At 40.9% G+C, this 14113-nt stretch overlaps 1 protein-coding gene and 1 non-coding gene across 7 annotated transcripts in view; one reads left to right on the top strand and one right to left on the bottom strand.

The window, feature by feature from the left end:
* Positions 1–3590: 3590 nt before the first annotated feature.
* trnaq-uug (transfer RNA glutamine (anticodon UUG)) lies at positions 3591–3662 on the top strand. Its single transcript has one exon. It is a non-coding gene; the product is annotated as a tRNA-Gln (tRNA).
* A 222-nt stretch (positions 3663–3884) lies between these two features.
* Positions 3885–14113, bottom strand: part of LOC102788689 (tensin-2-like) — a 31120-nt gene continuing 20891 nt past the window's right edge. For 5 of the 6 annotated variants that reach the window (XM_006784481.2, XM_035905083.2, XM_087840639.1 and 2 more), the window contains 13 exons: positions 12327–12392; positions 11928–12044; positions 9860–11248; positions 9595–9745; positions 8635–9497; positions 8367–8498; positions 6625–6717; positions 6361–6438; positions 6170–6247; positions 5910–6078; positions 5671–5739; positions 5368–5397; positions 3885–5179 (listed from right to left, as the gene is read on the bottom strand). In XM_006784481.2, the coding sequence (XP_006784544.2) occupies positions 5035–5179; positions 5368–5397; positions 5671–5739; positions 5910–6078; positions 6170–6247; positions 6361–6438; positions 6625–6717; positions 8367–8498; positions 8635–9497; positions 9595–9745; positions 9860–11248; positions 11928–12044; positions 12327–12392 (3380 nt within the window). In that variant the 3' untranslated portion in view covers positions 3885–5034. The remainder of the gene's footprint in view (positions 5180–5367; positions 5398–5670; positions 5740–5909; positions 6079–6169; positions 6248–6360; positions 6439–6624; positions 6718–8366; positions 8499–8634; positions 9498–9594; positions 9746–9859; positions 11249–11927; positions 12045–12326; positions 12393–14113) is intronic. The other variant, XM_006784482.2, reaches the window with a different exon arrangement.

Genomic DNA, 14113 nt, shown 5'->3' with positions numbered 1-14113 from the left:
ATGTTTTGGGGCTGTCGCCGAGCAACACGGACTTTCAACTCCCGCCACAGATTTTCTATGGGGTTGAGGTCTGGAGACTGGCTAGGCCACTCCAGGACTTGCAAATGCTTCTTACGGAGCCACTCCTTTGTTGCCCGGGCGGTGTGTTTTGGATCATTGTCATGTTGGAAGACCCAGCCTCGTTTCATCTTCAAAGTTCTCACTGATGGAAGGAGGTTTTGGCTCAAAATCTCACGATACTTGGCCCCATTCATTCTGTCCTTAACACGGATCAGTCGTCCTGTCCCCTTGGCAGAAAAACAGCCCCATAGCATGATGTTTCCACCCCCATGCTTCACAGTAGGTATGGTGTTCTTGGGATGCAACTCAGTATTCTTCTTCCTCCAAACACGACGAGTTGAGTTTATACCAAAAAGTTCTACTTTGGTTTCATCTGATCACATGACATTCTCCCAATCCTCTGCTGTATCATCCATGTGCTCTCTGGCAAACTTCAGACGGGCCTGGACATGCACTGGCTTCAGCAGCGGAACACGTCTGGCACTGTGGGATTTGATTCCCTGCCGTTGTAGTGTGTTACTGATGGTGACCTTTGTTACTTTGGTCCCAGCTCTCTGCAGGTCATTCACCAGGTCCCCCCGTGTGGTTCTGGGATCTTTGCTCACCGTTCTCATGATCATTTTGACCCCACGGGATGAGATCTTGCGTGGAGCCCCAGATCGAGGGAGATTATCAGTGGTCTTGTATGTCTTCCATTTTCTGATGATTGCTCCCACAGTTGATTTTTTCACACCAAACTGCTTGCCTATTGTAGATTCACTCTTCCCAGTCTGGTGCAGGTCTACAATTCTTTTCCTGGTGTCCTTCGAAAGCTCTTTGGTCTTGGCCATGGCGGAGTTTGGAGTCTGACTGGTTGAGGCTGTGGACAGGTGTCTTTTATACAGATGATGAGGTCAAACAGGTGCCATTCATACAGGTAACGAGTGGGGGACAGAAAAGCTTCTTACAGAAGACGTTACAGGTCTGTGAGAGCCAGGGATTTTCCTTGTTTGAGGTGACCAAATACTTATTTTCCACCCTGATTTACGAATAAATTCTTTACAAATCCTACCATGTGAATTCATGGATTTTTTTTTCACATTCTGTCTCTCACAGTTGAAGTGTACCTCTGGTGCAAATTACTGACCTCTGTCATCATTTTAAGTGGGGGAACTTGCACAATCGGTGGCTGACTAAATACTTTTTTGCCCCACTGTATTTCTGCACTTCAGCAACAGTCCAGTTTTTGGAAAAAAAAAAAAACCAAAACACATATCTGGATGCAGAAATCACAAACATAAATCTGACAGTTTTGGATAAAATTATAGTCGTGTTATGAAAAAAATAAATTTTTATGTAGAGATGTAAATCCATCCACATATTTCTTGTGATATGGTTTCAAGTGACGAGAGTGGAAGTAAATGCGGCCATTGCCAGGAAAGAAGAGCACCTTAATATGGTGACAGGGGAAGATGAAAGGCATGATGCTGGGATTCAGGAAACAGCAAGGACAAGGAGGAAACAACATGATCAATATGTGTGATGTGGAGTCAGCACTTTTCGGTTCCTTTGGCTCAGTATTACTGGGTAATGTAAACATCAAATTCAACATGGCTCTGAACATCTTTAGAACCTTTGAATCTGCTTGAATGAGAGTAACTGCAGCAGCTGCATCACTGCATGGTGTCCGGGCTGCGCCATGCTGAACTGTAAAACTATACAGCAGGTGATGTAAACAGCACTGTTTTTCAGCGGCAATAAATGGCCATCCCTCTAGAACATTTACCACAGGAGGTGCATGAAGGAGAGCAATAAAGTGAGGCAGGACCAAAAACAACCCAGTTCTCAACTTTGCTTTCTTCTTCTTTTAATTTAAAATCGCTGCTACAATTTAATTTGCAGAGCTAGCAGGTTCAGAACTGTATAACCATCAGTCTGGTAAATTAATAACTGAATATCGCCTTTGCCCATTCCGCCTTCAGTACCTGTACTACTATATACTAATTTTAATGTACCTTTGTTTGTATGGTCTGTTGAAGTCAACAAAACAAATGCAGTTCTTATTATATGTGACTTAGACTTTAGTGATCTTTAGTCTGCATTCACTCTCTGACTTTATAAATTCCTTTTTCATCTTCATTTTTTTAAATGTATTTTATAAATGTATTTTTTAAAATAATTACTCGGGGTTGGGCGTTAGGACATGGAAGCTGTTCCTGGACTTTATAAGCCACGCACACGCAAACACACATTGAAGACAGTTACGTGAGTTGTTACATGATCCGCTTCTTGACTATAAGGGTGCGGCGAGACCAAGCATGTTTTTATTCACAAAAAATCTTAAAGAGAAATCTTAAACCTCGACTTGTACTGTTTTCCCTTCAGAACCACGCCAGGAGTAGCAATGTGGAGATCCAGTTGCTTATTAAAGTTCCTCTAGTTCCCTCTTCTGGAAGAATCAGGAAGGACATGTCTACTCGTCACACGTGGGTCCTTGTGATATAACAAAGCAACAGTACTAAAGCCCACAGGGTTAGATTGCTTCAGAACAGCATAGAGCTATTCAGCCATAAATCCCTGCGTGCCTGCCAGCAAAATGCATTTTTATGCAGTAGTTGAGCTCATTCCAGCAATCATAACAAAGAAGCCTTTTGTTGTTTCAAAGAAACGAACGGGGGAAAAATAGTAGTAAAAAAAGTATAAGCAACTTATGGCTCTCAACCCTTTCAGGTGATTTAAAATTTGAATATTGGACAGAGAACCTGCTAAACAACTGGGCTCGAAAAATACATAGGTGTGCGGTTATTAAGTACCCTGGAACACCTGATGTGATTACTGTGTCGTTATGTTCATTACACAAACCCTTACCTCAGTACACTATGTCCATGGCGCTTCTAGTGTCGATTTGAGTTGATGGCTTGCGACTTATTTTCTTGGATTAATAATTTCAAATGTATGTAATATTTCTCACCTATAGTGCTATTGGTTAAAAATAAAGCCTCGCTTTTTACATGCACAAAGCTTCACGGTATATTAGTTTATAAATTTAACTGAATCCACACTTAGCGCTAATGAAATTGGGGAAACTTTATTTTGAAAACGACGCTTTTATTTTGTCAAGTCGTATCGGATAACGAGTAGCTAGCTAGATTCTAAAGTGATTATCCCGTACGATACAGGATTGTATTGTTTTCATCAAACATGTCGGTTAGGCAGACGTGGTGGACAGTTTGCATCTTTACATCGATGCTTCGAATATAACGAATTAGCTTTTGTTTCTTATTCCGACACGGTCAAGTCTCTGAAGCTATGATTGTTAGCTTGGTTAGCTTTATATATACGTATATATGTGTGTAACCAGCAGTGTCCGAACACCAGGTAGTTGCAGCGAAAAGCCCAACGTTAGGCAAGATATAACCGGAGAACTAATGTGTTTAATCCTAAACGACAGGTTAACAGCGTAATTATTACCAGTGCTGACATTGGAGGAGAGTATGATGACATATATATACGTGTACTTGAAGCCGTATGTGCGCAGCGCTACCGTAACCGGTCCCATGGTGTAATGGTTAGCACTCTGGACTTTGAATCCAGCGATCCGAGTTCAAATCTCGGTGGGACCTCGTCCTTTTAATCGATGCGTTGTGATTCCTGTCGTGCCTAAATTATGCGTTCAAAGGCTGAGATGTACCAAATCAAACTGGCAGCCAGATGTTTGCAATTAGAACGTCACAACTAAGCTATCACCTGTTCTTTGTAAGTAACACAGAGAAGATGATCCTTTAAACTGAAATTGTCTCAAGATGTGCGTAACTTATAACTTTAATTATGAAGACACTACTTGGTCTCAGAACACTTGCTTTAATGTTCTTGTCAAATATGACATACATCATTCTTTTCACCACCTCAGACACCTAAAATATATTACTTCTTGTACATAAAAATCCAATATGAAAAATAATAATTGTGCTGAAGTCACCTAGATACTGTTTCAGTGTACAGAAAAAACACAAATAGCAAAATGAAAAATATATTTCAAAAAAGAAAAAGCAACAGTTCAAAATATCACAATAGTCTTTGGTTTTAAGTGAAACAGTTCACTCATGAAGTGATTATTGACTAAAAACTTCTCTATGCGCTTTTATTATGACATTACCAACATAAGAAAAGTTGTTCATATTCATGTAATGCTTATGACCTCTTAACTTACTGCATGTTTGTTAAAATCTATTTTAAGATTATATTTTACATTACAAAATTTTTTGCTAGATAGTCTGCATTTTAAATTCTGGTTAACATAATGCTCTATTGTAGTTAGACCTTTATTGGTATTTATGCTGTGAGGACAAAACTGATAATGTTTCACTTTTATACGTAATGAGTGAGTTAAACTGCAGCCACACCTTTGCCTTAGATCATCACAATACACACTTTCATGAATTCACTTGCTTTACTCTTTTCAGTGTTTCATAAGTGCAACTATACCAGTTTACCCTTGAACACATGACTCTTACTTCCTGCCACATTCTGAGCCCTTTTTCTTCAGCTTTTGATACTGATGTATGGAAAATGTTAGGAAAATAACATGGATGCTTGCTCATGCAGTTTCAAAAGTTTGTTCATCATGTGAACAGTTTGAAAAATGATAACAAATAAATGATTTTAACAACAATAATAAAAATAAAAGATACAAACACAAAACAAATGAAATCTCTTTTTCAGTCTTATTCAGCAAATATCACCAAGTTTAGGTCAATCATTGGCTATTCCTCTAAATAGTACTTTGACCTACAGAGCAGTGATTTGTCAGAATTAGATTCTCTTATAAAAACAGTCATACAGCCAAGCACAGTGATGCAAATTGTGTAAACGCAAACAAAAATGGTATATACACACACTTCATGAGAAAATATGTCAAAAACCATTTTAATGTCTTCCCCAGATCCCTAACAGTCCAGAGAGGTTTTTTTTTTTCCAAAAAATTCTCAATTTTTCTCATCTCCGTAGCTGTGGTCCCAGCATGACTTTGTTGATAAAGTTGACGATTGCTACAGCTGGTTGCTCGGGATCCATCTCTGCAAACAGGTGACACACGTTCTCTGTAGCAGTGCCTGTCCGTCTCGCCACAAAGCCAAACATCCTGCACCAGAGGGCAAACACAAGAGGTCAAAAGAAAAAGCAAACCCCATTTAACACTGAGGGAAAGTCAATTGTCTTTTGAAAAGCGAGTAGCAAATCCAATGGTGATCAATTGCCATGCAAAGAAGCACATAGTGCCAGCTGGTAATGTCACTGATAAGGGAAAAACACTGCCACACAAGCACTTACTTGCTTGACGTGCTATCAGAATTAGTCCACCTGAAGCACGGGTACACAAATAGAGACAAAGTGACAAGGACACAGAGACTGTTTTACTAGGGAAAAGAGTAGCAATATACATCCATTTCTCACATAAAAAAGCGAATATGCAACTCACAAAGAGAACTTATATTAGAAAAATATAAGTCATTTCAGCAGCGACAAACACACGTCTGTTCCCACCTTTACTAAAGATAATCAACAGTGACATAGAAACAAGGGTAGATTTTTATTAACATGGATAAAACTGGTTTTAGTTTATCAGCGACCCACCTCTGATCATGAGGATCAAGACTGCTAAAGGTGATACTGTTGATTGGGTAGTGTCTCCTAAAAAATAGCCTTTGTAAACATACATAACATTAAGAGCCTTTGTCTGTCATGAAAGAAAGACTTCATACTTCCTATGGTTGTTTAATACAATAACAAATACCACAAAATTTATGAATAATACTCATTAAATGAAACTGACGCTCTTCCTAATATGTAACATTGTAGTGATTCATAAGTACCTTCTTTTGCTGTCGGTTAGTGTGATACCCTGAGAGGACACTTTGAAGTGGACCATTGTTGCCAGTGGACGTGGGTTCAGAGACAAAGTGAACTTCGTTGCCTTAGAAACTGCTTCGGGCCCAGTTAACGACTCTGTTTCCACAGAGTTCAGGTAGAGGACGTTGCACGCTGGTTCATTAGGGAAATGACAAAGATTATTATTATTATTCATATTATTCTTACAGGTCAACGTTGTGAAAATATGGAGCTTGAGAAGTACCTGCTCCTTGTTTGAGGAGCTCAGCTGCAGTGCTGGTATTTGTTGCACTCTGCATTTCCTGAAGCTCCCCAACCAGATCTGAAACATGATGAATTTCATTTAAGGCTGTAAAATGCCTCCTATTCATAGAGGAGCATTTAACTGTTCTCCTATAATAGATTTAGTTTTAAATCTAATTAAACAATTAATACCTTGTTCTGGGATGTGAAGAGGACATGGCAAAGAGATGGGAGTAATTGAATGCTGGTACACCAAGGCGGATAAACTTCCTGAGACAAAAAAAAAGGTAAGAAGATTGCAAATGTGACAGATTAGAAGTGATTAAAACACAGAAAATTGAGGCTTGGAATGTAGTAAATATTCAAAAACTGTATGTAGATTAAAATGCTAAGTTTCTCACACAACACTGAAAATGTGAAATAAATGGCAGCATTTGCATCTACAGTGTAACTAACCAAAGTAGGACTCATTCTGACAGCCCTTGATCTTCACTCCTCGCGGCCCAGACTCAATCAGGAAGTGTCTCACCAGCTGTTCCAGAGGATCCCCTGGGAGACAGGAGATTTAAAAGGAAGGAAGGATGAAAAAAGGCTTATTTTGCTGCCAAAAATCTTCTATAAACATAAACCAAAATATAGCATAATGTAGCTGATATCTTTTATTCTGACCATATTATATTTATTATGTTCACCATGAACCATTTTAATACATTAACACACTGTATCACCATTACAAAATAATTTATTTGGCGTTTTTCAAAATGCAGCCAACTTCCTGGCTCTCATGTCTTTAGATGCTTTGGTAAATGTCCATTTTATTTCTTTATTTCTTTCTGTGTTCCAGTTTGCATGCTTTATGGGCCCTTTATACCAGCCGTTTTCAACCTCACAAACAACACTGCATAGCAAAAGTGCCATACATTCTTTGGCGCAAGTGGTCATTTCGGCTGATTATGCACCTCTCAACTTTTGTAACTTCACCCAGGATCTGATTTATTTATTTATTACCAACAGTTTAACTATATATCAGTGCAGAAAATCGTAGAAAAATTCACTCATAATACAAAAGGAGACATTGCAACACTGGTTTTGACTTCCTCTGATTTGGAGGTTTTGTCTCAGTGGTGACACCTATTGTTCAGGAGAATACTGCAGTGACAAGTTGTGCCCCAGAGCAGCGGTCCCCAACCCCCGGGCCTCGGACCAATACCGGTCCGTGAGTCGTTTGGTACCGGGCCGCGAGAGTTGAGGCTCAGGTGTGAAATGTATGGTTTTCAGGGTTTTTATCGGTTTTCAGCGTTATTTTGTTATCGTTTTTATCGTTTTTATCGTTTTTATCATTTTTATCGTTTTTATCGTTTTTATCGTTAACTCGGTTGTCCTGGGTCTTTTCACGTGTGTTATGAATAAATCTTCTTTTTTTTGGTACTGGTACTAGTTTTATTTTGATGTATTTATCCGCGACACCTTAAAGGCCGGTCCGTGAAAATATTGTCGGGCATAAACCGGTCCGTGCCGCAAAAAAGGTTGGGGACCGCTGCCCTAGAGAACAGTAATTGAGTACTTGGCAACCATTGGCCTCTATGGAAAAATGTGTATTCACTAACAAGTTGCCAAGTTGGTGGCTGGAGGAATTGAGGCACAGAGGTGTACAGTGCTGTACTGAAAACGTCCGGACGTCTGTAGTTTGCATGGAAGACGCTGAAATATATGCAAACATTTGCCAAAAGCTTGCTGCAAACCATATGCAAATCAGACACATGAACTGTCAGCCTTCAGAGTAAAAACATTATGCTTTCTGAAATGTATGGGTTGCAGTGGTAAGGCACAATTTTACTTTGAATGCAAAGGTTCTCTGTTTCCAGTTTGTGTTGCACTAATTCAAGTTTTACTGTCTCTTGTCGAGTAGTCAATGAGTGATTGCAGACAAGTTGATACCTTCCATGCAAACTACTGTGTGCAGCAAACATTATTGTTTGCAGTTATTGCCTTGGTTACTAGCAGATTGCTGCTAACAAAGAGGTTTTAGCTGCAGCAACAAATTTCACCCAGCAGCAGCCAGCAACCTCCAGGAACTGCTTGTCAAATGGTTGGGCAATACACTGGTTCGCTAGTGAGAGGTTGCCTGGGGGTCACCGACCAGTCTCTAAGCCTGTGTGACTGAGGCATTATAAACAAGCTAAACTTATGATAGATACCTTTGCTCCAAGAGAAGTTGGCATTAGGAGGAGGGGTAGCCACCTTGAGAGCCAGGCCATAGGCACCCTGGAAGGAATTGCTATCTCTGATGAGGAAACTTCCTGGCTCCTTGTCCTTCAACACAGCTATGGCTATGGTAGAAACATTAGAGCTATGATGTAATGGCCCAACATAGACACACTGACCATAATACGAGTTAAATACGAACCATCCTGATGTATTAAGTGTTCCCGATACTACCAATTCATGTTTCGTTAAAGCTCTCACCTTGGTCTCTGGTGATGCCTGGTTTGTACCAGTACTTGGAGCTGTCCTGGACAAACTTAGCATTGACCCTGATGTCTGGCTCCTCCCGGCAGCTGTGCTGTGCAGACCCCCTCCTCTGGTCTCCAACAGCAGGAGAGAAAGTAACATGATGTGTGGGGGAAGGAGCTGAGGAAGCCCGAATTAGAGAGTTGTGTCCATTTAGGGATCCTGCTGTTGTGGAAAAGCGTTTCTTCTCTGGGAGCGGTGGCTGGATGGCGGGGATAGTGACTGCAGTGTACCCAGTGTATGGAACATGGGGGACATTTAGTAATGAGTAGTAATAGGATGCTGAGGGAAAGTTTGGTGTATGGTATCCATCAGGAACAGGTGAAGGCGGTTTGGTGTCAGCTGAGCTGTCTCTGTCTGGAGTCAAGCTTTGTCCTGCTGTGTCTGTAGCAGATGAGGAGCGCAGAGGAGAAGACTGTAGCTCCGGGGAACCAATAGGAGAATTTGGGAAAGTGGTGGAAGGGCTAGAACTTAAACTAGTTGCTGGATTTATGGATATGCCTCTGCTGCTGTCTGATGGGCTATCATTAGGGAGGGCAGAACCATTGAGTTGCACTTGAACTGGGGTAATAATGACAGTTGCATAGCTTGAAGCATGTGATGTGTTAGATCCATGTGCATGTCCCGTTACCTTGACTGCTCCAAGCTTACCATCAGGACTGCTACTTTCAGAAGACTCACCTGATGTTTGCATGGGGTTGACAGGTATGATTGAACCTTGAGTTTGTGTTTCTGTTGGTTTCACATTTTTGTTACTTGCGCTGGACTCTTGAGGTGTTGATGTGTCTTGGCTTTGAGAAGGACTGTCAACGTTTACACTAATGAAAAGACCACATATGATAATTTTCTTCATATCTTTATATGTAGCTGTATTTTCCAGAATTGTGAGATGTCAGAAAGCAAAGTTTCACTCACCTGTCTTCTGTGTGTGTGGGGCTGCTGCTACCAACCAGTGTGTAGTCATGGTCAGAGTCTGGTCCAGGGGTGCTTGATTGTCCATTAGAATCAGACTTAGTTTCTGAATGTTGGGATATCTCATCTTCTGCGTCTGTCTTGGCCTTTTCGACTTTGATAAGAGAGATTAAAATATATGAGATGAAAGTATAACATAAGAGAGTGATGATGATAAAAGAAGGGGAAAAAAAGCATGTTAACCCATCCACTTAGTCCTTTCCTCTACCTTTGCAATGCTCATTGTGCATTTGGTCTCTGGATCCCAGTGAGGTTTCGGGCAGCTTTCCTTTTGCAGGTGATGGGCTATTAGCAGGTAGAGGGGAGGCTGATCCAGAGTGATATCCTGAGGCATAACCTCGGCTCTCATGGCTTTCAGCTGGAGATGACTCATAAGGTGAGCAGGGGCAGGAGTGGCGTGGCTGTAAGGGCGTGTGGTATCCACTGCTGGCTCCATCCCGTATATCTATTAGTGACTGGGGGATTGGGTAGTTCTGGTGAGGTGCAACAACAAATCTAGGGTGCTCTAGATTTGGACCTCGGTCCAGAGAGGGTTGGTAGAGATGAAATACAGGTGTATTGGTTTTGCACTGCCAAAATTCTGCCTCTCTTGCTATGTCCCATGGATTTTCAGTTTCCCATTGTGGAGGTACACCTGTTCCTTGAGACCAGTGTATTGTTTCTGATTGGTCTGGGTAAGCTGAGTGTATTGTTTTAAGTGAGGCTGATTGGTGTTCACGTCTGCAGGAGCAGTCTTGCCAGGGACAACCAGAGGACTGTGCAGGAGAGCCAAAGAACATCTCTCTGTAAGGGCTTGATGGCTGCGGCTGGTTGGATAGATGAGACCCTGGGATGTGGCTGGAATAATGAAGAAGGTGACACTCTTCCCCAGTGCAGAGTCTATTTGAGGCTGGCAGGGTGTGGCTGTGTGGGTGTGCATGATCGCGAGTGGAATAAGGGTAACATGGCCTATGGACAAAAGGTAGAGGTAGAGGGGGAGTTGAACGTTCCCATGGCAACTCTGGTAGAGGATGGGCACTGTGGCGATGACAGAGCTCCATATGAGCTGAATGAGGATGAGGGGACACTGATTTGGATGGTAAAACTGGCAGAGTTTGACTTTTTGGATGATTTTTAATGCTTTTGCAACGTCCAAGACAGTGACTGTTGGGAAGACAGGTCTCTCTGTCCCTCTCCAACCCCACGTCACCACACTTTATACTTGCTTGTCCGCAACACAAGTGCTCTCGTCTCAGCCCTCCAGGACCCAATGGGTCTGTATCATCTAATATAGCTGTTTCTCTGTCCCTTTCTTTTCCTCTTGTCTTCTCTTTTGTTTCATCTTCCCTATTGCTTCTCCTCAATGGATAGTCAATATTATCTCTTTCATTAATGGATAGAGCGGTGTCAGCCAGGTGATCAGAGGGGACTGAGGAGTAGCTGGAATTTGAGGTGTAGGTGAGAGTCTTGGATTGGGTGGAAGTTTGAGTCTTCACTGTTGGGCTGGTAGTGAGGCAGCCATTGGTTGATGCTGGTGAGGCAGTTGCTCCTGGTCCACGTCGCTTCCTCACTTGGGCGTATAAGCTTCCATCCAGCGGTCCCCTTGTATGAAAGATATCTAATAAAAACAAGATGGAAATCTGATTCCTCCTTCTTTATCTAAAGCTCATAGTCAAAATATGAAGAAAGCTCACCTTCTTTCTATTCTAATGTTTCTTTCAGGACACAAGAAAAAGAATCCGGTCGTTAGCAGGTCTAAAAAATAGGTAACTACAACCTCAGATGAACTACAGAATATGACATACTACACTGGGTCATTATTTAGCCGACTAATACTGAGCTAAAATGAAGAAACAGTGTGTCAAAAAATAAGTATATTACTGTTCCTAGAAAAATTAAGGGGACAATTAGTCCAAACCTCAAACCAGTTGAAATGCTGTGGTGAGAACTTAAGAGAGTTGTGCATAAATGAATGTCTGCAAACGTCAACGAACTGAAGCAATGCTGTAAAAAAGAGTGAGCCAAAATTCCTCCACAACTATGTGACAGACTGATAAAGTCATACCAAAGATGATTACTGCATGCTATCACTGCTAATTGTGGTTCTACAAGCTACTGAATCATGGAGTGTACTTAGTGTTTCATTGGACTGCGTCTTCAGTTGATCTGAGGTTGTATTTATCTCATTTTAAGCCCTGGTAAGGACTAGATGATTTTTAAAAAAAAATAAAACAGAAGACTTAACAGAATTTGACCATGGCTGTAGATCTTAGATGTATATGTAAAGCTTTTCTTACTTTCCATGCTGTCTTCATGATGCAGATTGAAATTCTCATAGGAGTCCCATCTGACAACAGGATCCGAGGTGTTATATTCCACTTTGATGGAGGTGTCATTCTGGTGGTATTCTTGACCTCAAACACAAAGTTTTTATTTGAAACATATTTACACATAACTCATTACTAATATATTAGATTTTATTAGTATTTATGAGTGGTGTCCTGTATGTGTATTGTTTTTACTTTATATAGCTATTGTATTAAGCCTGCTGGTATAGCAGAAGCTAAAATCAAGGAGTTTCATGCCGTAGAATAGAACCATAAAGTGTTGAACTTAATTTAAAATGAGAAAGAAGAGACTGGGTGCGAGGAATGCATGAAATTATTCAAAGATATGCAGGTAACAGTGATATTTACCTTTTATTTTTTCTGGTCCATTAGCGAAGATAAACTCCACTGTAGCATCGGGGGGGAACCTGTCATCTACAGAAAGGCAAACATAAAGGAGTGACTAAAATATCCAGACTGTAACTACAGAGAGACACCAAAACAAAGTAAATAAATAAAGATACTTGCTTTTACTCCCAGCATAATGGAAATAAATAGGCCAAAAAAGGAAACAGAGCACGGCACATCATAGAAGTCTATCTAAAATTAGCTTGTTTTTTAGTTTCATACATAAGTGTGGATTTAATATTAGTTGTATATTTTATGCATGAGTCAGCATGTAGCACTTAGAGGTACTGTCCTTAGCCTGCTGCTTAGTGAACCACGTTAAACCATTTCTGTTTCATCTAAGCTGACGCTGTCCTTTGCTATTTGTCTCTGAAGACAAACAAAACAATGGTCTGAGGATTAAGTGGGTCTTGAATAATACAGTCATGTAAACAATTTCAAGTTAGCAGCAGAATTATACAGCAGAAAGTTTCCTTTTTGTAGTATTTTATGCTGTGAGGCAGAGTCTAAACAACCATGCTGCAGTTATTTAGAGTACTAACAGTACTAACTCCCCTTCAAGATGGGGTGGAGCCAAAGGATAGCAAAGGGCGGCAACAATGACACAGACTAAAGTTTTACAACCACACACAGCAAGTAAACATCAAGTAAGCCTGCTGGGGGTGCTATGCACATAATTACAGGGATAGAGTTACAAACAGTAAATGCTCCTTTTCAGAACCATTGTAGCTATTGTCTTTATATGTGCACATTTCAAAGAGCACAAGTCATTTCAACAGTAATTATGTTATGAGCTTTACTAACAGTTACAGAAGAAAAAGTTTGGCTAATGCTCCAGTTTTAAAAGAAAATTCAATTAAGAGTGACATAAAAAGCTTGTGATTGCTCAAAAAAAGTTGAGAAACACTTTGAAAATAAATCAGATCTCAACAGGGAAAGAAATAATGCTGGATATCTGTCCTGATATGACTGGGTAATGTGAAAGAAAGGATGCCACATCGTTGGATGGGAAGAAAAATATCACCATGTCAAAGACACCTCAAAAATCAAAGTGAAAAAATTATGATGCAGCAGGCTAGTCCAATTTGTAGAAATTTCATTGCAGTCAAAATTGTAGTCAGTAGTTTGTATGAAGCAGGGCATTGTCGTGCACCAGGACGAACCCAGGACCCAGTGGTCTGATAGTGGGTCTAAGGATAACATCCCGATACATAATAGCAGTCAGGTTGCTGTTGCCTAACCTGTAGAGGTGTGTGAGTCCCTTGATGGATATGCCTCCCCAGACCATCACTGACCCACCAAAAAACTGGCCATTTTGAACAATGTTACAGCCAGCATAAAGTTCTCCATGGCTTATCTGGTTTTTTTCACATCTGTCACATGGGCTCAGAGTAAACCTGCTCCCATCATCTCAAATGCCAGTGAGGCTCCAAGGTGCCAGGCAGTGAGCACAGGGCCACTAGAGGACGTCAGGGCCTCAGGCCACCCTCATGAAGTCTGTTTCTGATTGTTTGGTCAGAGAGATTCACACCAGTGCTCATCCGGTTTCTCTTTGCAGAAAGGAGCAGATACTGGTCCTGCTGATGTGCTAAGCACCTTCTACAGCCCTGTCCAGTTCTCTTAGAGTAACTGCCAGTCTCCAGAAATGTAACTGGCCAAATCAATTCTCCAGAAGTTTAACTGACTTAATGCTATACTTTGATTAAAAACACTGTTCTTTTCATTTTTGAGCAGAGTAGACATAAGGA

This window comes from Neolamprologus brichardi, chromosome 5 (assembly GCF_056152115.1).
Source record: "Neolamprologus brichardi isolate AB-2024 chromosome 5, ASM5615211v1, whole genome shotgun sequence".
In the NCBI taxonomy this organism is placed as follows: Eukaryota; Metazoa; Chordata; class Actinopteri; order Cichliformes; family Cichlidae; genus Neolamprologus; species Neolamprologus brichardi.
This window is presented reverse-complemented; position numbering and strand designations above follow the sequence as displayed.